The sequence below is a fragment of the Scardinius erythrophthalmus genome (genome assembly GCF_964197995.2).
Source record: "Scardinius erythrophthalmus genome assembly, chromosome: 10".
Classification (NCBI taxonomy): domain Eukaryota; kingdom Metazoa; phylum Chordata; class Actinopteri; order Cypriniformes; family Leuciscidae; genus Scardinius; species Scardinius erythrophthalmus.
In genome coordinates, this window is record NC_138230.1 from 23,737,696 (window position 1) to 23,763,179 (window position 25,484).

The window sequence follows — 25,484 nt, forward strand, 5'->3', positions numbered from 1 at the left end:
ACATGGACTTACCTGCAAGTGATGCACGGGCATCATCTCGCAGTTTCTTCTTCTTTCTCTTCTCAGATCCTAACTCCTGCTGTCTTTTAGGGGCCATTTCCAAAAAAGTTGCCTACTGTCTGTCTGTCAAACCTCGTCCGCGCGAACGCGAACGCATCCTTCGCAAAGGCGCCCGCGCGAACAGCCAGTACTTTCTAGACTAGAGCAATTAAATGATCTTGTTCCCCCTTTTTTGTTACATATACATGGCTAAAATGTGCCTAATACTATTTCTATAGGCTAATGAAATAATATCGGCATTATAATTTTTTTTTTCATTAGGCTATTTTTGGTGCCCCCTCAGCACTTGGTGCTACGCACAGCGCGTGATGCGCGTGGTGGGAGCGGCGGCGCTGTGGGGAAGTATGATGTTGCAGCCTCAGATCTTACATCTTTTATTGTATAACCCACCCGGCCGGTCTTGTTTGCTGTCTCCTCAGGTGGTGAGGGTGAAGGTCTGTCCCCAGAGCAGTATCTGCAGTGTGCCACCCTCCTGATTATCCCACCTCACAGGGACCTGCACCTAGTTAATTAATTTATGTTAATATTATTTTGTTTCGTTAAAGTTGTAATAGTTGTCATCTGAGGCAATAAAATAATGAAAGTCATTTTGCTATATTATATTTCATGTGTGACACATTTCCATTGGGAGAACAGAGTTATGTTGAAATTAAAAAGATGCCTAGGCCATGATGTGTAATAATGTGGACATTAACAACTTTGTTAAATATCCAGTATGTCTTTTAGAATTTTGAGAGTAGCCTAAAATTCTATTGAGGTTCTGAGCCTGTTGATCACCAACTAATAGTGAAATCATCACAGATCCATTGATTTTGGTTGGATTTCTATAATTTATTCTGTGGAATGAGTATAGCCTACTGTTTGGTGAAAAGAATGGCATATTGACTGATGTCATAACTTTGGGGAATCGTTGATTGCCAATGAAATAAAGATGAAAATATTGGAAAAAAGTGAGAAAATGCCTAATTCTTTTGCATTAAATTGAAAACATAACTCTTAAACACATATATGATTTTGCATCAGTGGATGTTGTCAGCACATGTGTTCTGTGTATCTGGAATACATTTATTGACAGCCTACCCAACCCACTGAGGATTTGAGGAATCCCCCCCCCCCCTGGTAAAAAATAAAGGGTGCATACACTAAAATGGCCACAATCCAGTGATTCAATCCAGTGGGAAGCCAGTGATTATAGTATATAAAGTTATAAAAATGGATATTTTTCTTACAAAAACGAATCGCTTTGCTTCAGGAGGCATATTAATCCCCTGGAGCCATATGGATTACTTTTATGATGGATGGATGCATTTTTTGGAGCTTCAAAAACTCAAGCTCTATTTACTCATTAGGAACTGGACCTAGGCTACTCCTATAGGCTTGACGGTGCAATATTATGGGATAATTTTCATTTTTGGGTGAAGTAACCCTTAAAGTCTACATGACTGAAGTAGCGGAGCGTGAACAAGGAATCAGTGTAGCTATCAGCCCACTCTTTTGGTAAAAAATAATCACTACTTGACTTCTCTGGCAACCAGCAGCTATGCTGGTTCTGGATTTTTGTGTATTTGCGGGTTGTTTTGAACCTGGTGTAAAACGGGGACAGCTCTAGTCGACTCCAAAAACCTGGATGTCCGAACACCCAACCGTATTTTTACAGACAGAAACAGAAATGGCTTGGATCTGTGGCAACTACGGGACAAGTCAGTTATTCCCGAAATTTAAAGCGAGTGACGTTGCACGACGCCGATCATACTCCTATTGGTTGAAATGCCGGCGCCTCAGATTCTGTGGCAACTTATTGGTCGGGTGGAGCTATGGGGGCATGTCGCCATGCGGATGGTGTAGCCGGATGGACGCCGCGTCTGTTTGTTATTGAATGGAAATCCTTTTTATGTGGAAATATTCCTACTTAGCTCACGAAAAATTAAATGTATTTGTTTGTATCTTTTATTAACTTTTTTGTTTTTATTAGCATGTAATTACGCAGTTTTTTTTTAAAACATCTTTTAATATTAAGGAGCTATTTAAAAGTCTTAGTTAAAGCCCTAGGCCTTGAGCAGGCGCCGGTGGTCGATTTTAACAATAGCCGAGGAACAGTCACGTAGAAGCGGGCACACTTCCTCCATGAAACCAGCCCGCAGAACCTCACATCCACCACAGCAGTAAATAAACAAAGGAAAGAGAAACGACGGGAGCCCAGCCCGGATGGTGCCCGGCGTTTGAGGCGTTTGGAGATCACATATGGACAATTCCTGATTATTTTTCTGGGCACACACAATAGAAAATGTCTAACGGTGCAGCGGGGAGCGGGGGCTTAACCTGGGTGGTAAGTCATATATGATTACTAACGTTGTAATTCACGTGTTATTACGCACATACTTAGCGTATTAAATATTATAACCACTAACGTTATGTGTACTCACGCGTGTGCTTTAGCCTTTTAGCTGCAATATTCACCCAGTTCAACATAAATGATCCCACAGCCTCATCTGCATTTCTTTTTTATTCATGCAGTGAACATAATATTAATTTACATCTGTTTTTAATACCTCACATTTAATCAATTTGTTTATAAAGATACTGATTTGAATCTCTTCATGGTGATGTAGAGGAAAGTTCTTTTGTGTTGATTCTCAGCTGTGAATAACTCTTTCCACTGATTTCAACTCTCTCATCTTTGTTAGAGTCAAACCTACAGATATGATGTTTACACATCAACAGACGGTTGCTCTATTACAACCAAAACTCCAAGATAATGTGCTGATCTTAAACCGGGACATGGTGGAAGGGTTTATTTGGGTTTGATCATTCAAAGCCACAACAATAGTGCAGTCCATGGAGAGATAGATGTTTATTATAATAACTGATCCCAGGCCAGTACTAGTGAACTAGGTTACTATGAATTCAAATTACTGATTTTAACAGATATATGATGTGTAGATTTTTGCAAGTGACATTGTTAGACTTTGGGAAAAATAATGTTGACCCAAACATGTTATGTTACACACATTATTTACTTTTTTGGTAGATATTATTTACACATTTGTAATAGGAATCTTATATTTACAAATTATATTTACAGTTAGATTATAGCCCTTTCTATGATAATTAATTTCACCCCCCCCCCCCCCCCAAGAAAAAAGGATTCTGTGGCACCTTAATAAATGTGTGTGATGCCGTTTGAGACCATTACATTGTAAAAGTCACTGGAAAATGTGGAAATCTGACATCATGTTAATTCAGTGTAATCTAGGAAATAACAGCTCAGAGAGTATTATAAAGCACTGACATTACACTGTTTTGAAAATAATTTTTCCAATCATAGACATGTTAAAAGATAGGGTGGGTTCAACAAACTACAGAGTAGACAGACAGATAGATAATACACACCAGTTCATGCATGAATTTACAGAGATTATCTATTGCACAAGTAGTATATTTGCAAAGCAATTTTTAATCCAGGCAATGTAGATGATTCACCAAATATTTAAGCTTCCTTTTGTTTCTGTAAAATAATTCCAACCTCAAAAGCAACTAAAAGGTTCGCAAACTTTTTGAGAGAACCACTTGATAGCCGCGGACAAGTTTAACAAAGTTGCATGGATGTATCTAACAACAGACCCTCTTTGACAAGAACAATGGTGCGAAGAAAGAGGAAGTGAACGGCCGCGGAGATGCAGGGAAGAGTGAGGCGGGCAAGAAAGAGAGCTCTAAGAAGATGTCAGTGGAGAGGATCTACCAGAAGAAGACTCAACTCGAACACATCCTCCTCCGTCCAGACACCTATATCGGCTCCGTGGAACCCGTCACTCAGGTAAAAGAAAACTTTTATCAAGATAAAGATTAGAGATTCAGTCTAAAATTTAGACTGACGTTCAGAAAAATGTGAATCCAACCTTTTATAATGAAACTCATTTTAAGACAGAAACAAATTATTGATGTTATGCTTAGTAGTGGAATTACTGTTGAAATAAATGTTTAACTGACTGATTAACGTCTTCAAAGCTTGTTTCAGTGTCATCAAATGCATTTTAATTACTTTATATAATACTCAAGTGAGTGTGTGTTCTACAGCAAATGTGGGTTTTTGATGAAGAAATTGGAATGAACTTGAGGGAGATCACGTTCGTCCCTGGATTATATAAAATCTTTGATGAGATCCTTGGTAAGAATTATGTCATTTTCCTTTCAGTGAAAAGAAAAATCAGGATTGCTTAGTGATCATTTGTTTCCACTTCATTGTTCAGTAGTCTTCATTAAACTTAATAACAGATGTGCTCAGAAGTTATGTTTTTCATGTTATTCAACCATTATGTTGTGCCATTCAATTTTGCAATCCTTTCTTGTCTCACAACTTGCAGGTTTGAAAGCATTAAGACACAGAGCGGTTTTTGTATCTTGTAAATATCTGTAGCAAAACTTACATAAGAATTTTGAAGTTTTGTTCATTTCTCATTTCAGTGAATCGATTCAAAACTGATTCAACCATTGTTTTGCATCATCCCTCAAAAATGTTCACAAGCCTCAACGTGGCATTTCTCATATATTTAAATGTTTTAGTAATATTATATGGAGTAAAGTAAATATTGCTGTTCGAAAAAAGTGCTATAATATTTGCTGTAGTCAGCTGACAATGTTTAAGAGAATTCTGAATGTTTCTGCAGTTTATGTCAACATTTTGCAGTACAAAATGTTTTTTTTTTCAAATAGTTTTGAAATGCGTTATTTTTCTTATTAATACTATCACTAGTAGTAATAATATAGATAGTATCACTATTAGGATTGTTTTATAGACAATCTGCTATTTTTCAACATCTGTATGATAAATGTCTGTGATATTTCATGCTGTAACCAGTGATTTTCTTTACCATCAGTCAATGCAGCTGATAACAAACAAAGAGACAAGAACATGACCACCATCAAAATCACCATCGATCCGTGAGTGCAGCTTTAACAGTCTCATTCACATCTGCTCTGATTAAAGACTGACTCTAAATGCTCTTGTATCAAGTAAATGTTGGAGCTGGCAGACAGTTGACTACTGCAGTGGAAAATGTTGATGTGATTGATTCTTGGGAGAGCATGCAGTGGGTGTTATGATCTAATATAGTCCCATGTCTGCTCATTTCACATTCACTTCACCTCCTTCACACACACACACACCTGCATATGTGGTTTATGGCGACTCTCCATAGAAATAATGTTTTTTATACTGAGCTTATCATATTTTCAATCCCTAACCCTGAACATAACCCATACAGAAACCCTGTGGTGTTTTGGAGTAAAACACACCATGTAGCACAGGTGTGAATCTTGCAAATTCAGTTCGAATTCAGACAGTAACGATTCGATTATTAATGGAACACTCCACCGTTTATTCATATTAAACTATGTTATTCCCTTAACTAAGACGAGTTGATACATACCTCTCTCGTCTCAGTGCGTGCACTCAATCGCTCTGGCGCGCGGCAACACTTTGATAGCACTTAGCTTAGCCCAGTTCATTCATTAGGGACCAAACAGAGATGAAGTTAGAAGCGACCAAACACCTCCACGTTTTCCCTATTTAAATACAGTTACACGAGTAGTTACACGACCAAGTATGGTGACACAAAATAAAACGTGGCGCTTTTCTAAGCGGGTAAAAAGGATAACTATAATGTATGGCGGAATAGCACTAGGGAGCACTTCGACTCGGCGCAGTAATATCATCACTCCTGGAAAATCCTCATTAGGATTAGAACCAACGTGACTTTTTACTGCGCCGAGTCGTTTTACTTTTTACCTCCCAAGTGCTATTCCGCCATACATTATAGTTATCCTTTTTACCCGCTTAGAAAAGCGCCACGTTTTATTTTGTGTCACCATACTTGGTCGTGTAACTACTCGTGTAACTGTATTTAAATAGGGAAAACGTGGAGGTGTTTGGTCGCTTCTAACTTCATCTCTGTTTGGTCCCTAATGAATGTACTGGGCTAAGCTAAGTGCTATCAAAGTGTCGCCGCGCGCCAGAGCGATTGAGTGCACGCACTATCAACTTGTCTTAGTTAAGGGAATAACATAGTTTAACATGAAAAAACGGTGGAGTGTTCCTTTATATGATTCTCGATGCATCATGACCTCCAAATCTTTAATTAAAATACACACAATTAAAACTCTTTCTCTTTCTCAAACTTATTCACATGTCAAATTAAATGACAACCTCTCTCCTATCATCGTAAAAAATATTATATTCCAAAGCTTTATCGTTTTGTATGTTTGGTTTACGGGGACACAGGAAGTGTTTACGTTGTAATACCAGTGTAAAAGTACACACTTTTGTCTTCATAAACCATGTACACACTCACAAACGCTCTGCATCTGTCTGTGTTTGCTGTCTCTTAATATATTTGCAGATTTAGTCACTTTCTTTGGGCAAATATTTTTATAATGCTAAACTGTCCTAGGCAGATGTTTTTGTATACTGTCCTTTTCTTAAACACAGAAAGACATACTACAGTTCTTCTTTTGAGGGAATTTTAAATATATTTTAATTTTTAATAATATTGTAGCAACAGTCTGATCTTGTTGGAAAACACAATTGGTAAATTCTGAAAATTCTGTTTCTTTGCGTTGTAATGTTTTGTCCTCCTGGTTCTAAAAGAGAGTCCAACACCATTGTCGTGTGGAATAATGGGAAGGGAATTCCTGTTGTTGAACACAAAGATGAGAAGATGTACGTGCCTGCACTGATCTTTGGACACCTTCTCACCTCTAGCAACTATGATGACAATGAGAAAAAAGTCACAGGTAATAAAATCACACCCTGTATACTGCAATTGTGCAATGGTGTATGTTCAAAAACTCCTCTGCTGTGGAGTTTGTTTTTGTTGGTAGTGTTTTGCTCGTGTTCTGCTGGTTATTGAACTTGTCTGTGCCACAGAATGGTTAAGCAGTCTAATGGGTTGACCAGTGTTGCATAATTAATCATATTTAACACAATCAATTGTTAATTATAAATTTGATTAAAACACAGTGCAGTGTTGGTGTGCACACAAACACAAATATCAGAAAAAAATTGGTGAATAGATAGACAACATAGATTGGTGTTTATGGCTTAAACTGGCTTTAAGCCTGGCTTAAATTAATGCTTGACATTTCCTCACTAAGGCAAGGGTGATTTTTGCAGTGTGGCTCAAGCTGAACAGATGCTGAACACAGTGAGACAAAAATGCACTATAAACCTATTTATCAACATGATCTTTTGCAGTACAGATGTGAAGCAGTACAAAATACTGAAATGAAGCTGACTCACTCTGGAAGATTAAACAAATTATATTCTAAGTGTTACGTATGAGCAGGGAGGAGGAGAAGTGAGAATCCAGATGCAGCAAAAAGTTTATTCCAACAAAAACAAAAACACACGCACACAAACAAAGATAATCCTAACCAGAGACGGAAACATAATCCAAACAGGGGAACCAGAGACATAATCCGAACAGGGGGAAGCCAGGAACGCAACAGTTTACGCAAAGTGTGAAGACATGTAAGGGTAACGATAGACAAAGACAACTGAAACACGGGTATAAAAAACAAGGGCTAACAAGGGACAGGTGAAGGTGTTTAGTTACTATGGAAATTGTGAGGGTAACTACGGAAATGAAACAAAGGAAACAGAAACTAAACATAGGAAGACAAAAAAAAAACCCAGGAACAATAGGTACAAAACGCTACAAAATAAAAGTCCATTAAATAAACCCAAAAACCACAAAATCAAGGCAACATGAAGGCTAACACTAAGATTTACAATCAAAATAAAATCCAGTCAGTTTTTAAAATTGACATATTTCAGTTAGATGACAAATTATCATCAAATTAAATGGTTTGTCATGTTAATATACAGTCTACTTTATTCTAGAGAGCTGTTATGATAAGAATGTGCAGTCTGCTTTTATTATATTTGTGACATGGGAAGTTACAAGATCATCATCCAGTTACTTCTTTGACACCCTCAAGTAGCAAATAATTTTAGAGAATACATTTTTATGTGTGCGGTGCTTACCTACTTAACCATATTTTGGGGACACATTTGAACGTGGAAGAGAGCTAAATCGGACAAAACCTCCCTTTCGGGAAGTCCTCATTCGCGAGAACTGTGCAAAATATAAATATGATTTTTTTTTCTTGCTTTGGGCAACTGGTCATCAAAATGTCTGTGCACTGTCCTGTATTCACATCTTTAGTGGTTGTTAAATTCTTTTTTACATTCATTTTCATATGTTCGCCCTCTCTATCATTAATTACTGTTGAGTGAGTAGGGTTCAGAGTTCTTCTCTCAAGGGAAATGTTTTAAATTTAATACGGCTGACAATTTGGACAATTTGTGTCAAAGTGGTCAATTTTCAATATTTTCCTTAAACCACAAACAAACAATATACATAAACTAATAATCAAAACACTCTCATCATGAGCAGAAAACAAAAAAGTTTTTCCTTGCCATCCATGCCAAATAATTTCCTCAATTAGAACATTGTTTATTATGAAATATTCTTAGCAATGCTGATTGATGGAATAAAATGTTATCGTCTAAAGGCGACTCTTTAACTTGTAACAAACCTAGATTATTTGGATGCTCACAGTCATACATGCAGATAAAAATATTTTTACTTTGCTGCATTCTCATTTTCTGCAGCGTTGTAGTGAAAGTTGGTGTTAGATACAAATATTACCGCATATAGCGGCAAAAGATCATTGTCATAAATCCCCCTGAGCGCTTGTGGTGTGTATGGCTCTGTTGTTTTGACGTGCTGCTCACTTTTTAAACTGTAAGATAAGGATTAGTAAAATAGCTCAACCGTTCTCACAGTCCGGATTGAATCAAGCTTTGTTTTTCATGCGGCTAAGAGGACATGCAGTTGCCCCTCACAAATAAATTAGATTAATCGCGATTAATAATCACTATTACAATATCAAGAGAAATAATCAACAGTTGTGATTTTTGTCATGATCATGCAGCCTTATGCAAATTAGATGCAGGTGTGCTGTTTGCTCATGTTAAGGATGAGTTTTCAGCTGATTAATTGTAACTCATCAATCTTGTGTTCTTCAGGTGGCAGGAATGGATATGGTGCTAAACTCTGTAACATATTCAGCCTAAAGTTTACAGTAGAGACAGCCTGCAAGGAGTACAAACGCAGCTTCAAACAGGTACAGCTGGTTTACTCAAGGGTGATTTGGAATACAGGAAATATGTTGTGGTTGTGATAAAACTGCAGCTATCTTGAAGTCTTACACTTTAACTTAGTTTTTCTCCTCCTATCTCTCCCAAAGACATGGCAGGAGAACATGGGAAAGACCAGTGATGCGAAGATCAAATACTTTGATGGGGATGACTTCACCTGTGTCACCTTCCAGCCTGATCTGGCCAAATTCAAGATGGAGAAACTGGATAAGGACATTGTGGCTCTGCTAACACGCAGGGCGTATGATGTGGCTGGCTCTTGTAGGGGCGTCAAAGTCATGCTCAATGGAAAGAAGCTACCCGTAAGTCACCTGTCATTTCCTTAAGTAAAAAAGAGCTCTCTACACAACAGTGTGATGAGGATTTTCTTTTAAATCTGAAAGACATATAAACATTTTTAGACATTTCTTGTCTCTAATGAGCATGTTTTTGTGTATCGTGCTGCAGGTGAATGGTTTCCGCAGTTATGTGGATCTCTATGTGAAGGACAAACTAGATGAGACGGGAGTCGCTCTAAAGGTGGTGAATGAGACGGTGAATGAGCGCTGGGAAGTGTGTCTCACCATGAGTGAGAAGGGCTTCCAGCAAATCAGCTTCGTCAACAGCATTGCCACCACCAAGGTCTCTGAAACACACCGTTACTTATTCCTGGGGCCGGTTTCACAAAGATAGACTTTGACTATGGCTTAGATATAGTAGATAGTCAGACTTCAGATAGACATCTAAATCAGACCGTTGCACAAAGCACTTAAGACTCTGACTATCTTAAGTAGGACTACACTGCAATGCATTCTGGGTAAAATAAGACACTTTTCAAAACAAAAAACATGGCGGATCGAGTAAGCGCACTCAACCGCTCAGTGCTGTTTACCCCAGTGGGAAATATGTGTTTGTTGGAGGAGTATAAATGACGGAGTATGTTTTTATGTTTCCACTGTTCGATCGCGCCCGTGCCTCTCTCTCTCTGACACACACACACACACACACACACACACACACACACACACACACACACACACACACACACACATTCAAGCATTACAATCTTGACATCGCAGACTGTTATTATGCAGCATTCAAACCAAACGCGAGCGTCAAATTCTTGTCTATCGCGTCTAGCTCGACGCTTGAACATTTTGAATCCATTCGCGCGTCCAAGGCGAATAGGACGCGCGTATAAAGCGAGCGTTTGAAGCGAAATAGACGGGCGTTCGGAGCTATGACTCCACTATGACTCTACTACCCCCTGTTGCGTCCACTGTTTAGACTATGAAAGGGAGCGCGTCGATCGTTGCTCGCGTTGACTATGTAACGGCCCTAACAGTAACAAGGACATTTTACTTGGGAATGTAGAGGTAGAAACAAGAAGAAATGTTTAAATTATGAGCCATTTTCCCTTTTCTTTTGGCTGTTTGTAATGTAACTGATTGTTACTGCTGGTTGCCAAGGTAACATAGAGTCTTAGACCTAAGTTAGCCTGGGGGTAAGGTGTCTAATTTTTTTGGTGAAACAGTCTAACTTGCAATAGACTAGTCTATGAGCTAATTTTAGACTTGTCTAACACTATAGACCGTCTAAAATAGCTTTGTGAAACCGGCCCCTGAAACTAGGGATGTAGAAAATTTCAAATTTTTCAGAATTGTTTTAACTGAAACCTGCATAATTAAACTAGTTTCAGGTATGCCAGACCCCAATCTGATTGTTTTAATATAGCAGTGGTGCTTTAAAGCTGAGGAAATTAATTGTGTAACGTTTAGAGGGTTGAACCAACTAAACTAACAGCAATAACACAGCATTCTCTGCTATACTCTAGTCAGCACTTCTGCTATACTGGTGGTTTCTTATCATTCCTTTGTTGTTTAGATCCTTTTTTAAAGTAATGTAATACTCATTAGATGTGTGATATCTTAGGGAGGAAGACATGTTGACTATGTTGTGGACCAAATTGTGGCGAAACTGATTGAAGTGGTGAAGAAGAAGAACAAAGCTGGAGTCTCTGTGAAACCATTCCAGGTTTATTTTCACTGCTCAAAACACTCACAAGATATAATATCTGTTTAAACACTTGGAAATTTGCTTCTTCAATCTCTTAAGATGTTGAGTGCTAAGAATTCACTGTTTCAACTGTTCTAAGAAAATGCTTTTTAATTTCAGGTTAAAAACCATGTGTGGGTATTTGTAAATGCCCTGATCGAGAACCCAACCTTTGATTCCCAGACCAAGGAGAACATGACTCTACAGACCAAAAGCTTTGGCTCCAAATGTGCTCTCACTGAGAAATTCATCAGATCTGTAAGTGTGTGATTATCTCTTATCTTGGTTCTGATGATAGAAAAACAGAAAAGTTTCACATTTTAATTTTAGACTCCCTTTCATTATCAAAAGCTTCGGGACAAAAAAATAATTGCATGAATTGAACTCGGCATGAAACTGAAGTTGTGACCAATGAGTTATGCACAAGGCAACACGTAACATGTATTAAGAAAATCAGTTGGGAATATTTGGTTTAATGCTGACTTCAATAAGCATCGAGCTGTGGTAATATCTGAGTTATTTGTCCCATCATAGGCCACAAATTGTGGTATTGTGGAGAGCATTCTGAACTGGGTGAAGTTTAAGGCTCAGACACAGCTCAACAAGAAATGCTCCTCTGTCAAACACAGCAAGATTAAAGGAATTCCCAAACTAGACGATGCCAATGATGCTGGTGAGTTCATGACAGATAAACCCCCTTTTCTCTTTTCTGCTGTCCACAGCCATATCAGCAGATTTTAAACATCATGTTCTGCTTATTAGGACTTAGCAATATGGTCCAAAACTCAAATTTCTGTATTTTTAGACTGAATGTGTTATATATCTTGGTATTTTCTATGAAGTAGGCTAAATGTTCAGTTTTTAGTTCATAATGCACACAATGGGTAAATGAAGCTTGCAATGCACTTTGTTTCAGGGCAAAAGTCCTTTTAAGCTGTAAAGGCCATACATTACATACAAGTTTAACACACTATTCTTCGTACTGCAGTTTATGGTGCTGTTGTAAATTTTTTAAAGAGATTTGAAGTACTTCCACTTCTGAATGCAACCTGTTTATGGCATTCCCTACAGATTAAATGGTTTCGCCGCTCATCTGATCTTTTAAATCTGAATAACCTTCAATGAACTATGGCTGCAACAAATGTTTATTTTGATAACTAAATAATCTGTATTTGTTGATTATTTCTTTGATAAATCGATTAATTGAATGCTTTTAATTAAATGATCGTAATGTATGCCAGTATTATTTGAATATTTTGGTGAATTTTGTGGAAACCCTCATCCAAAAATCAAATGTTTACTCCAAAAAAAAAAATAAAAAAAAATTAAGACTATAGGCTTTTTTTGCACAAAGACAAATGTTGGGAACAAAAATTCTTTGCGATTAAACTTTTTCACTTGAATTTGAAAAGAATGTTAAAGGGTTAGTTCAGGCTTGTTTATACCTAGTCACGTTTTCTCCGATCGTAAAAAGTTTAGGTGTAAATGCCCTCCGAACAGCTTTCGAGACTCAAATCCGATCACTCAAACCACATCAGGAGGTTTGAGACACATTCCAAATAAAACTGGTTAAGTGAAAATGCGTCTGGTTTTTGAAACCAAATATGTCAATTTTACTCTTCCAAAAATGGTAAAAAACTAAACGTGTGAGAGAATGTTATAGGCTCCCGGTAGCCAGATATGACAGCGCTGCAGCAGCACGCATTGCTGCAGATGAGTAGCTTCGAAAGCAAATGAAATTTTTGGCGAGAATCACGATTTTTTGGTTTCAAATAGAGATCACAATTCTGAACAGACAACTAAATAAAATAACATGTAAATTATTCTGTCAAAATATAAACGCTGCAGTCTATTTAATTTTTTACATTTTTTTTATTAATTAGAATTAATCTTTAAAAAAATTGGTTTAAAAATAATGATTCAACGAATGATACAACTCACTCAAATACTTCAATTGAATCAGTGTCTTTTATCCCAGTACTTCTGTGATTGTTTGAATTATTGTAAGACAGAAATACTGGAGTGTGAACACTGAACACTGGAGTGTGATTACAGAAGTACTGGACACTGTGTGGTTGAAAAGATTACATGCATACATGGCAAATGCTCCCTCTGGCTCAGCAGCAGCGCAAACACAGAATTTAATGTTCCGGTGGTATTTTTGTCAAAGATTGAATAGACACGGGCGAATCGTTGTCATTTAGAAATAATATCGCGTGGGTGTTTGAATCGAGATTGCAATCTTTTATCAATCATTCGTGCAACTCTAGTGGAGAGTTGTTCTAAGGTCTTTTCCATTACACCTTGATGAAAACATGTAAAAACTGTTTGACTTTTCACTGTTCTTTGTAAAGAGTGTGTGTCAGAAATGGAAAGTTGCTGCAGATATCAGTTATAGCACATATCAGTTAAAGGAGAACTCCGGTCAATTTTAACATTGAGCTCATTTTTTTGTACATTTGGAGTGCTGTCAATACAGAGAACAACGACAAAAATCGGTGTTGCCTACACCGTGTTATCCTCTTTTTAAAATTTGCACCCTGTTGACTTCAATGGGGCAAGTAGTAAGCCTGCTTTTTAGCCTCTTAACATCCTTTAAGTGTCATTACAAGCGCACAGAAAATGTGAGTGATTCCTTCCGAGTGAACACGGGTGAATCTGACTGCAGTAGATGTTAGAGATATTAATAAAAATGAAGTTAATTCAGCCAGCGCTCATACCTCTGTTTACATCCTGTTTTCGGTGGAAGGCCATAGTAATCGATTGTCGAGTTCACGCGCGTGATCATAGGCACTAAACCTATGCGCGTGAACTCGACAATCGATTACTATGGCCTTCCACCGAAAACAGGATGTAAACAGAGGTATGAGCGCTGGCTGAATTAACTTCATTTTTATTAATATCTCTAACATCTACTGCAGTCAGATTCACCCGTGTTCACTCGGAAGGAATCACTCACATTTTCTGTGCACTTGTAATGACACTTAAAGGATGTTAAGAGGCTAAAAAGCAGGCTTACTACTTGCCCCATTGAAGTCAATAGGGTGCACATTTTAAAAATAGAATAACTCGGTGTAGGCAACACCGATTTTTGTCGTTGTTCTCTGTATTGACAGCACTCCAAATGTACAAAAAAATGAGCTCAATGTTAAAATTGACCGGAGTTCTCCTTTAAAGCAAATTAAAGGAACACGCCAGCTTTTTAACAAGGTCACATGAGACATAGCCATCTTCTAACCGTATACATACTGGGAACTATATTCTCAGAAGGCGAAGCACTGCTACTTCTGCGGAGTGATATTTTAAGTATACAAGAATATTATTAAAAATGAAAAAAAAAAAAAAGAACTAATAATGTATATCAGCATATTGATAAGAAAATATAATATTATACCACTGCCTTTGTTTATTTCTGATTTTCCATAAGTTATACCTACTCTCAGAGAGTGAAATATATTTTCTTTTATGGCATTGGTCTAAACACACAACACGCATGCGAAGATCGATCAAACATTTGTGTTGGTGTGAACAGGCCTTATTTGAGAAAACATTCAATTCCTGTTAAAAAGTAATGTTTTTGTAATTTTATAGTGAGAATAATATATTAAAGAGAAGTGGTGCAGAAAATATGTTTAATAGTCAAAAATAATCTTACAATAAAAAAAATGACAGCTGTTGGACTTATTTAATTTGGTAATTGCAGTTTTGCTCTGTATTGCATATTGTAGCAGCTTCTTTGCTTGGCAGATGACTTAAAGTACAGCAAATATGAAAGTACTGTTTAAAATGTTTGATTCATCTGTTGGTAACTCTTGCTCTGTCATGTAGGGGGGAAACACTCTTCAGATTGCACTCTGATCCTGACTGAGGGAGATTCAGCCAAGTCTCTGGCTGTGTCCGGTTTAGGAGTGATCGGGCGAGATCGATATGGAGTGTTTCCGCTCAGGGGAAAGATCCTCAACGTGAGGGAGGCCACACACAAACAGGTAAGCTGCAGGAATCTTGACACGGAAAGACAAACCATAATAGAAAATAAGGGCAGAGAATGTAATGATGAAGTACAATATTGACCAAGGTACATGAGATAGGCTTTATATTTATAAGCGCTTCTAACATGCTTCGACAGATGTGTGTGCTGTTTAATGCCTCTGATTCGGGTTTTCCTCAGCGCATAGCTTTCATTTTATCCTTATCTGTAAATGTTAGAAAGTCCCGTGAGTATTTCCATTTAGCATATTCTGACAACAAGTGTCTTGTTATACTTCAGTGTTCAATGAGTGCGTCAAACAGACAAAGCACCGATAGAAATTAAGTGTAGGTTTCAAATTCTACATGTAAATCAAGTAATCATATTTATGAGAGCAGTAACAGTAAAGGCATTGAATAGCCCATTAATGTGTAAGCTCGCGCTCCATCGGCCCAAAGTCCGGCATCTGACCAGCGCGGAAGGTCTCTACGTGTTACTGTCTTTTCTCGAATACTTTCTCGAAGTATTTTGTGATTTAATGCAATACATTTGACATTTCATCTGACTCCATAAATGAAAAGGTTTTAATGATATCTGTGCATCATTAAATGTGGGCGAATGTTTGACTATTCCTTTTAACTCTTTAATGAAAATAATGTCAAAGTCAGTTAGAATAATCAAATGTAACAATTTATTATGTCAGGTAAATGTATCATGCAAATTTCATAATCAAATATAGATAAGATAATCGATACAAAACATCAAATGCTCTGTAATAAAGATAAGAGATGCAAACCCAACATTAAGATACATGATGGGCCAACTTGAGTTACAAAAGGCCCATAGCCCTTTGCTGCATTCCGTTATATAGACAGAACCTCTTTCACATGGAAACATCTGCTAACAATGGGAATTTACATTCAGAGTTGACACCTTTTGGGGGGTAGGAGACCATTTGTCTAGAGACCACCTTCCTTTGTGTGCCAGCTATCTCTAAACTCCTAAAAACCTTATTACCTTTTGTTTTACTTATTTGGAAATGAGACCTTTGTACCAGTCGCACTGAGATATTTCAAATGATACCGAACTGGATGACAATTGTTAACATTTAAACCATATAGATTGTGTGTAAATCTCAGGTGATTTTAACATAAGAGAGAGAGGGTGGGGGAAGAGGGAAAGAGATGTATTCTGAGGTGAGACTTTTGTCTTTTAGTTCAAATGGTAATTTCCAGCAAGGTCCTGTCTTCAACCAGACTGTCTAGCATTTTCTAATTTCTCAATTCTTACAAATGTAATATAATTACCATGTTCAGACGAGTGAATATGTGTTCTTCATGCCTTGTACAAGTTAAGATTTTGTGCTTTTATTTTTGTTTATTATCATTTTTAATGTAGTCGTTTTAATTTCTGCTTTAAAATAGTAAGCAATCAGTTGTTTTTAGGTTTAGAATGAAATGTTTATATTTTAAACCTTTTTTTCTTATAATGTAAAGCATAGCCTTTATAGATACATTCACTATATTTGTTTTCATAGGCTTTATATTACACATTGTTTGGAGGACAGCATCGATTAATTGAAAAAATAATCGGCAGATTAATCTATTATCAAAATAATCGCTAGTTGCAGCCCTACTGGATAGCCCCGCCCCAGTTACAGGGTTTTTCCTGGGTCAAAATTGGTCTTCGGTGGTGGCTGACCGACATGGTCATCCACACACAGCAAAGAGTACCCTAGTAGGCCTACCCACATGATCCGCAAGCCCAATATTGACAATGAATGTTAAATTTTAAATAAATACAAAGAAACAGTTTGTGATTTTTTTTTAGGTAATTTACTACACATTGCCATAGGCCTATACATACTGTGGATTATTAAGGCTAAATTTTACTAAACACTCTTGCTAAATGAGGTAAGCACACTTACTTTCTCATTTCAGATTAGGGGTGGGAATCTCTAGGCACCTCACGATTCGATTCGATTACGATTCAGAGGGTAACGATTATCGATTATTAACATTTTTTTTTTTTTTTTTTACTTACTTGGTATTTATGATGACCCATAACGAACTTACTTCCATCTTCCTATATTAATTTTATTAATAAAACAAATGGAAGTGATTTGAACATTGCAAAGAACCAACAGGAAAATAAATGTGTGCCTGTACTAGCAGCGTACTTGTAGTAAATTAATACAAACTTCAGCATATTCTGAATCTCTAGCATTTAATAATAGACTTCTAACCAACATCCTCTTGTTATTTCCAATGAGCAATATAATCCTTCAGACAAAAAAACATTTTGCTGTAGCAAAATCACAAACAGTTTTTGTTCAAAAATATAGAAATATGTACCAGCAGCTCTCATATAATGCTTGTGGACTTACGCATATTCGGAATAATTAGTAACATACTAAGCCTCTCTTATTCACAACTAAATAATAAAGAGTTATGACTTGAAATGTTTGCTGTATACCACAATCAAAAACAGCTTATACAAAAAAAAAGTGAATGAACATCTGCAGAGAGCACAGTCAAAATGTAAATTTTTGTGACTGGCATTGCACATATTGCAGGGCAGTATAACGTAACGTATAACAGATCGGTTTACAGTATATTGATGTGAAGGCTACTGAAAGCAGCTTTCATACAAAAAATACTAAATAGGTAACAATGAAATTGCCAATTTTCCATACGCTAGTTTTTAACGAAGAGGGTGCCGTTCGAATTTGGCGCTCAGCCATCATGCGTCTGTTAAGTGCGCGAGTCTGTTATGTGCGCGCCACAGACTGCACGCACACTGCACCCGCTAGAGTTCCGCCTTTTGCGTTCCGTCAATATTATGTTTTTTTTAGAGATTTTTTTTTTTTTTGACATTTGTGAATCGATTCAGAATCGTCCACGTCTGCATCGCGATGCATCTAAGAATCGATTTTTTCTCCCACCCATATTTCAGATGTGTATGTTCTTCTCAGTAATGATTTGTTATACACCGATTCAGACACTGACGGGCAGACCAATTGCTTTAACTATTCATTATAATGAATTTTTTTTTTTTGCGTTTATTTAAAGTTATGTCAGCTGCATGTGCGGAATGCTTGTCACAAGTTGTAAGAGAAGATAAGGCAACTTTTTTTTTACTGCAATTCACACCCAGCGCTAATTCAGCAAAAATATTCTCCGAATGCACCACGTGAAACATGGATTCGGTCTTCCGACCTTTAGGATCAGTTGATTTTGATGCGAGGAAGAGAGCAAAGATAGAACTGAAGACGGAGAGTGCGCGCGCGGGGCGCTGTGATCGTTCTCTCCATCAGTAGAGCCCGCTTCACTCACAAAACCCAATTACAGATCAAATAAGGCTTTGGCGGGACAAAAAATCGTTTTGGCGGCCGCCAAACAATTTTCAATGTAGGAAAAACCCTGAGTTAAATCTCATTGGTCCAAAATTCCACTTTAAACATATTTGCTTTTTAAAACATCAAGTATGTTTTGACTGTGATTTTTTTTAACTGATAGTTGACCCTTGCTTTGATTGTAGATAATGGAGAATGCAGAAATCAACAACATTATTAAAATTGTGGGTCTTCAGTACAAGAAGAGCTATGAAGATCCAGAGTCCCTGAAGAGCTTACGCTACGGAAAGATTATGATCATGACTGATCAGGTGTGATTATGTGCTTTAGTTGTTCTTAATCTGATAATTTTTTTCTATTCAGAATGCATGCAGGTTTTTTCATGAGTTCCCTAAACCTCTATGCATAATTTCTGTTATGTGTACTATCAGGATCAAGATGGCTCTCACATCAAGGGTCTTCTCATTAACTTCTTCCATCACAACTGGCCATCTCTGCTGAAGCACACCTTCCTGGAGGAGTTCATCACACCCATTGTGAAGGTATGATAATCATCCAACAACAACAACAAAAAAGTTCAGTTTATCAGGTTTTTTTATACTTGTTTCTAAAACTTTCTCTTTAGGCCAATAAGAACAAACAGGCAGTATCGTTTTACAGCATCCCAGAATTTGAAGAATGGAAGAAGCACACAGACAATTTTAAAACTTGGCACATAAAGTACTATAAAGGTTTGTTTTCTGTTTATTTGAAAAAGTCTGCATCAAATGACAAGCAGCATTCTTGACTATATTTTAACTACATATTTGTCAGGTTTGGGTACCAGCACAAGCAAAGAAGCAAAGGAATATTTTGCTGACATGGAAAGACATCGAATTATGTTCAAGTACAATGGCACCGAAGATGATGCAGCCATTACACTGGTTCGTTTTTTTGCTGCTGTTCATAATTTTGGATCTTGTTTGTACTGCGTTTAGTGCAACATAACATTTATTCAGATACTAATTGTATATAACTTTGACATATTGGTTAACATTGTCTGTGATCTCTGCTCAGGCTTTCAGTAAGAAGAAAACAGATGACAGGAAAGAGTGGCTGACTAATTTCATGGAGGACAGACGGCAGAGGAGAATGCATGGACTGCCTGAGGTATGAACTCCCTGTCAGTTACACACTACAGCTCAAATGAAAAAGAAATGTTTCTAATGATAAACATTCTTAAAACAGTCTTTATATAGAAGTATCGAAACAGAGTATTAGGACCCATTCACACAAAACAAGTGTGTGAATGTATTGTGGTATGACTTTTGACTTTTCAGTTAAACTGCTTTGGGTTAGGCGATATGGGAAAAAAAATATTTATATGCATCATTTAACCCTGACCAAATAGTAGTCAAGTCAAGTCACATTTATTTATATAGTGCTTTTACAATACAGATTGTTTCAAAGCAGCTTTACAGAGATAACAGGAAAATAATACAACAAAGTTTGTTTCCAGAAGAAAATAACATCACAGTCCAGCTAAGTTCAATGTTTAATTTTTGTTGTAAAAAAGTTATTAATTTATATATATATATATATATATATATATATATATATATATATATATATATATATATATATATATATATATATATAGCCGCTCTGGAGAAAACCGTGATGTCATCGTCCAGTTCAGTTCTCATATAATGGTGTCAATGCAGGCTGATCAATATTATTGTTGAATATTAAATAAAATGTAAAATTTAATGTCCCCAACTAAGCAAGGCAAAAGTCAATGGCAACAAAGGTGAAAGGCGAAAAAGGCGACAGTGGCAAGGAACCAAAACTCCATCAGGTGAGAAAAAAACCTTGGGAGAAACCAGGCTCAGTTGGGAAGCCAGTTCTCCTCTGGCCAACGAACAGTGTATGATTATGATTCAGGCAGCATTATAGGTCAGAAGTCAGATTGGATTGGAACAATTGAAATGAACAGAATAATCCAGTTCCATCTGGGTGAAGATCGGAGTCATCACGCCGGTATGGAGACGAGTTTGTTGAGGATCAGTGCCAATGGCTGTCGTGTCGATGAGGCCTTCACAGGGGACAGTCTAGTTGACACAACCTCTGCTGACACTTCAGGGATGCGTTGTTGTCGTGTTTACGCTCAGGTCCTCCATCTGATCTGGATACAGCCCGGATCCGGCTGACTACATCATGCGTTGTGGCTGTGTCTAGGCGCAGGTCCTCCATCTGGTCTGGATACGGCCTGGATCCAGCTGATTACAGTAAACCTCGGAATAAGCAGAAAGACTAACTTTAGCGTAGATGCCATTCTTCTTATGATTTAACGAATACATCTGGTGTTATAGGAAGTGTCCCCGGTTCAGGCTGACCTCATTTATGCAGCCTAATAATAATTTTACTGATTCGAATAATAGGAATGTATAATTTTCTATGTGTATGCCAGGTTAAAGAGATGTGTTTTTAGTCTAGATTTAAACTGACAGTGTGTCTGCTTTCCGGACAATGTTAGAGAGATTGTTTCAGAGTTTAGGTGCTAAATAGGAAAAGGATCTACCACCAGCAGTCGATTTTGATATTCTAGGTATTATCAACTGGCCAGAATTTTGAGATCGCAATAGACGTGAAGGACTATAATGCGTTAAGAGCTCGCTCAAGTACTGGGGAGCTAAACCATTTAGTGCTTTGTAAGTAATCAGCAATATTTTAAAATTTATACGATGTTAAATAGGGAGCCAATGCAGTGTTGACAGAACCGGGCTAATATGGTCATACTTCCTGGTTCTAGTAAGAACTCTAGCTGCTGCGTTTTGGACCAGCTGTAGTTTGTTTATTATGCGTGCAGGGCAACCACCCATAAGAGCATTACAATAATCTAGCCTTGAGGTCATGAACGCATGAACTAAATGTTCTGCAGTTTTCATTGAAAGCATATGTCGTAATTTAGATAAATTTTTAAGATGGAAAAATGCGGTTTTACAGATGCTAGAAACGTGGCTTTCAAATGAAAGATTTGTATCAAAGAGCACACCCAGGTTCCTAACCGATAACGAAGACTTGAGAGAGCAGCCAGACAGTATTCTAGGTTAGTACGTGCGATGGTTTTTGGTTCATTCATTAGAAACTCTTTTATTTTTTATTTTTTATTTAGTAATAGGAAATTACTAGTCATCCAAATTTTTATATCAGCTATGCATTCTGTTAATTAATTAGACATGTTATATAGCTTATTTAATGTATAAATTAAGGTATGTCCAAAAAAACTGGTAATGGTAATTGTGTGCTTTTAGCGTAATAATTTGTTTGGTTGTAACATTTTTTTTTATCTGTATAAAATGAAATTGAATGTAGCTATACCTGTGGAATCGTTCACAGACTGGTAGATGTCTGGCAAACAATAGGATGCATCTGCAGACTTGCTTTCAATTGACTGTATATGTCCACGACACCAAATGAGAAATTGCTTCAGATGATTCAGAACGTGCAGGGAACTGAACAAATAATTCAAACTGATTCATGAACCAATTTTGACTGTTTTGCCAACTTGTTTGATCAAGTCTTTTAACAAAATCGACTCAAATGAGTGATTCATTTGTGAATGGGGCATCGCTCATACCCCAGAAAAAGGACACCGCGTGCTTGGAATAAACGTAACATGTATTGCATTAAAATAAAGTAACGAGAGGAATGTCGCCCAGCGTAACGAAGTAAAAGTACAGTTTTTATTTTTATTTTAAATGTTCTCGAGTTAAAATAAAACGCTCTCGGTTACTAACATAACCTCGGTTCTCTCTAGATGAGGGAACGAGTGTTGCGTAAGCTAGCTTACGCTACGGGAAAATCCCTTTTCTCGAGAATACTGAAGCCAAAAAATTTGCCTTAATTTTTGCATTAATTTAAAACGCATTGCTGCACAAGCAGACCTAGGCGAGACGGCTCGCGTGCCTATTGGTTGCTCTGCAGCAACTGCTGCAACCTATTGAGGGACTGCTCGTGACGTAAGTACCAATGAGGGCGCGGAGGCCCGTGCACGTCACATGCCACCAGAATGGGCGTGGCTATGCCTATATAAGCTGAGTCCAGATAGGTTGTTCTTTGGTTTTTCATCAATGAAGCGAAACCAGAACGTAGCACAAGCACGGCAGGGTTACGAAACACTGGTCCCCTTATCTAGAGAGAACCGAGGTTATGTTAGTAACGGAGAGCGTTCTCTTACGAGAGTACTCTCGTGTTGCGTAAGCTAGCTTACGCTACGGGAACCCAATGTAAAACGCTGTGCGTGCTAGTAATGTCCACACATACATACCCAAGGGCAAGCGCCCGGGGTACACATAATAGTGGGTAAAATCTAGGCCAATGGAACGTGGGCCTGAGAATATAATATAACCATCCCCGAGATAAGGAATGGGTGCTTAGCACAGTATAACAGTCAGGATAGACATCAGTCAGCCTGAACTGCATAGAAGAATGGTTTACTAACTCTTTTCTTTTTCTTCTTCTTTTTTTTTTTTTTTTTTTCAGTCAGTGGGACATCTGAGCCAGAGGGACAGATGTGAGTGTAGAATTACAGTCAAGAGGGACCTAAGTCAGCCTGATCTGTTGGTCTAGACCCGTGCTGGCAGCACGCAGTCTGCGCGGCGCTGAGTCGGGCAGAGCAGTGGATATTACACTTAGACTGACAACAGCTTAGCCTGCAAGGCAGGAACTTCCAGGTTATAGCGAGGGCTTGGACTGCCATCCAGTGGAAGGCGGATACAGGTGTGTTGCTACCGGTTCCTCGACGGGAGGAATGGAGAGGTAGCCTTTGTCTTTCGCGCCGACCACGTGGGAGAGCGTCGAAGAAACAGTAGGCCGCAGCCTAGCAGAAAATGGCGCCTTCCAACTTTTAGCTAGCTCCTCGTGGAGTTCCGGCAGGAAGGGAGCGGGCCTCGTGTGAGGCGTCGAGCGTCGCCCAGGCAGGAAACAGCCATCCAGCCTGCTGGGAGCGGGTTCTTCGGGCAGAGACCAATCGAGGCCGAGGTCCTCGGCGGCCTTGGAGAGAACAGCGATGTGAAGTAAACACTTCGCTGAAGAGATGAAAAATCAAAGAACAACCTATCTGCCCTCAGCTTATATAGGCATAGCCACGCACATTATGGCGGGACGTAACGTGCACGGGCGCCTGCGCCCTCATTGGTACTTACGTCACAAGCAGTCCCTCGATAGGTTGCAGCAGTTGCTGCAGAGCAACCAATAGGCGCGCGAGCCGTCTCGCCTAGGTCTGCTTGTGCAGCAATGCGTTTTAAATTAATGCAAAAATTAAAGATATTTTTTTGGCTTCAGTATTCTCGAGAAAAGGGATTTTCCCGTAGCGTAAGCTAGCTTACGCAACACGAGAGTACTCTCGTAAAAGAACAACCCACATTTAAATCTAAAAGTACACATTTTCCAATTTTTTTTACAAGTAACGGAGTAAATATAGTTCGCTACTACCTACCTCTGATTTTACACTTTTTATATGCATTTTATGCATCCCCACCCCCATCCCTACTAACTACATAAGGCCAATACAAACTTAAAAGTGTCAAGACTTTTTCATGCTGTTTAAAACTCACTACTGTTAAAAAATGAATAATTTTCTGATCTTTCATTGTGCACATCTTTGTTTTCTTTTCACAGCAATACCTATACGGCACAACAACACGACACCTGTCCTACAATGACTTCATCAATAAAGAACTCATCCTCTTCTCCAATTCTGACAATGAGCGTTCGATTCCATCGCTTGTTGATGGTGTGTATCTTGATTTACGGTTTTAACATGTTAAACTCTGGATTTCTCTTTTTAGCTGAGTAAATAAATGTTTTTTTTTTGTGTGTGTGTGGAATAGTTGCAGTTCTGATTATGTATGACCGAAGTAATAATGTAGATGTGAAATTTCCAAATGCTGCTTGCCTCTAATTTAACTGGGCTTCTAAACTTCAAGTCTACTTTCATCTGCTGTATGCAGGTCTGAAGCCAGGTCAGAGGAAGGTGTTGTTCACCTGTTTGAAGAGGAATGATAAAAGGGAGGTTAAGGTGGCCCAGCTGGCCGGATCCGTGGCTGAGATGTCTGCATACCATCACGGTGAAGTTAGTAGCAAACATTTATTTTCCTTTCTTCTTTAATTTGTTCTTGGTCATTATCAGTGCAATGATTTACTGGTTTTCTTGATGCATTGATTAAAATGCGATTCATTTGCATTAGCCTTGGAATATGTATTTTAAAACTTGAATTGCTTATTTAAAAAAAAGAAAAAAATCTAGATAATATAATGTTGAAAATGACCAGGCATCAAGTGTACACTTATTTATTTAAATAAATCCGAATTAAAGATTTTTTTTTACAAGAAATGTTGTATTTTATGCAGCAAGCCCTGATGATGACTATCGTGAATTTGGCCCAGAACTTTGTGGGCAGCAACAATGTCAACATCCTTCAGCCTCTTGGCCAGTTTGGTACCCGTATCAATGGCGGTAAAGATGCTGCCAGCCCTCGTTACATCTTCACTATGCTTAGGTAAGATTTTATTTGTTTTGATTTAATAATTTGTGAAGTGAGTGCTTAGACCATGTATAACAGAGCATTTCTAATAATGATTAGATTTTAGAAATGTTGAGATCTTCATCATGATGCTTTTTAGGGCTGCAACTAACGTTTTATATTGATAATTGATTTTTGTGTCAATTATTTCTTTGATTAATCAGATGAAAAAATCCTGTAATAAAAATTAGTACTTTAAAGATTGTACTCCAAACAATGTGCAATTTGAAGGCTATGAAAACAAATATAGTGAATACATGAACAATATCAGTATCAGTATCA

General features: G+C 37.8%; 1 protein-coding gene across 2 annotated transcripts in view; it reads left to right on the forward strand.

Annotated features, from left to right (window-relative positions):
• Nucleotides 1–1,868: 1,868 nt before the first annotated feature.
• The window catches only part of top2b (DNA topoisomerase II beta), a 59,379-nt gene continuing 35,763 nt past the window's right edge, over nt 1,869–25,484 (forward strand). Inside the window, exons 1-20 of one of the 2 annotated variants that reach the window (XM_081375800.1) lie at nt 1,869–2,386; nt 3,695–3,874; nt 4,135–4,225; nt 4,935–4,998; nt 6,704–6,849; nt 9,149–9,246; nt 9,370–9,582; nt 9,728–9,901; nt 11,192–11,293; nt 11,435–11,572; nt 11,849–11,987; nt 15,143–15,300; nt 18,822–18,947; nt 19,068–19,178; nt 19,262–19,367; nt 19,450–19,559; nt 19,693–19,785; nt 24,298–24,412; nt 24,630–24,751; nt 25,030–25,178. In XM_081375800.1, coding sequence (XP_081231926.1) covers nt 2,345–2,386; nt 3,695–3,874; nt 4,135–4,225; nt 4,935–4,998; nt 6,704–6,849; nt 9,149–9,246; nt 9,370–9,582; nt 9,728–9,901; nt 11,192–11,293; nt 11,435–11,572; nt 11,849–11,987; nt 15,143–15,300; nt 18,822–18,947; nt 19,068–19,178; nt 19,262–19,367; nt 19,450–19,559; nt 19,693–19,785; nt 24,298–24,412; nt 24,630–24,751; nt 25,030–25,178 — 2,477 coding nt within the window. In that variant the 5' untranslated portion in view covers nt 1,869–2,344. Of the gene's footprint in view, nt 2,387–3,679; nt 3,875–4,134; nt 4,226–4,934; nt 4,999–6,703; nt 6,850–9,148; nt 9,247–9,369; nt 9,583–9,727; nt 9,902–11,191; nt 11,294–11,434; nt 11,573–11,848; nt 11,988–15,142; nt 15,301–18,821; nt 18,948–19,067; nt 19,179–19,261; nt 19,368–19,449; nt 19,560–19,692; nt 19,786–24,297; nt 24,413–24,629; nt 24,752–25,029; nt 25,179–25,484 lie in introns of both variants that reach the window. The other variant, XM_081375799.1, reaches the window with a different exon arrangement.